The sequence below is a fragment of the Acanthisitta chloris genome, unplaced genomic scaffold (genome assembly GCF_000695815.1).
Source record: "Acanthisitta chloris isolate BGI_N310 unplaced genomic scaffold, ASM69581v1 C16252765, whole genome shotgun sequence".
NCBI lineage: Eukaryota > Metazoa > Chordata > Aves > Passeriformes > Acanthisittidae > Acanthisitta > Acanthisitta chloris.
The window spans coordinates 1-532 of record NW_008700532.1 but is presented as its reverse complement, the minus strand read 5'-3'; the positions used below and the strand labels follow the sequence as shown (position 1 = coordinate 532).

The 532-nt window shown below is 64.5% G+C and overlaps 1 protein-coding gene across 1 annotated transcript; it reads right to left on the bottom strand.

The window, feature by feature from the left end:
- Positions 1–23: 23 nt before the first annotated feature.
- On the bottom strand, positions 24–422 carry NACC1 (nucleus accumbens associated 1, BEN and BTB (POZ) domain containing). Its single transcript, XM_009083266.1, has one exon. The coding sequence runs from the start codon at positions 420–422 to the stop codon at positions 24–26; it is 399 nt and encodes a 132-aa protein (XP_009081514.1).
- Positions 423–532: the final 110 nt, after the last annotated feature.

The following is a 532-nucleotide window of genomic DNA, read 5'->3' as shown; positions in this document are numbered from 1 at the left end:
CACCTCGAGCCCCGTGGGCTCCCCTAGCCCCTCTCCCATGCCCTCGTGGGCCTGACCTTGAGGAAGAACTCGGTGCCTTTCTCCATGATCTCCTGGATCTGCAGGAAGCCGGCCGTGTACATGAGCAGGAACTGGTCGCCCACGTTCATGCTGAGGCGACCGGTGTAGCAGAAGCTGAGGATCTGCTGGAAGGACTGGGGCTGGACAGCGGCCGGAAGTTCCACCACGGAGCTCTTGGAGCTGTGGAACAGGTCCCGGAAGTAGGAGCTGCTGGCGGCCAGGACGGCGCGGTGAGCCTTGAACGCGTGACCCTTCACCACCACCGAGACGTCGCAGAACAGTCCCTGCAGCCGCTGCTCGTTCAGGCACTCCAGGATGCTGTTCCCAAAGTTGGGAATCTCCATCTGAAGGGTCTGGGCCATGGTGGGGAGCACGGGGGGCCTGGGGGAACGGGGAACGGCGTGAGGAGGGACGGAGGGGAGGGAGGGGGGAGAGGGATGGGGGAATGGGATGGACACGGGATGGGATGGAC

What these genes read in the sequence shown, in the direction of transcription:
- NACC1 (XM_009083266.1), bottom strand. Translation starts at nt 422, where the DNA reads ATGGCCCAGACCCTTCAGATGGAGATTCCCAACTTTGGGAACAGCATC.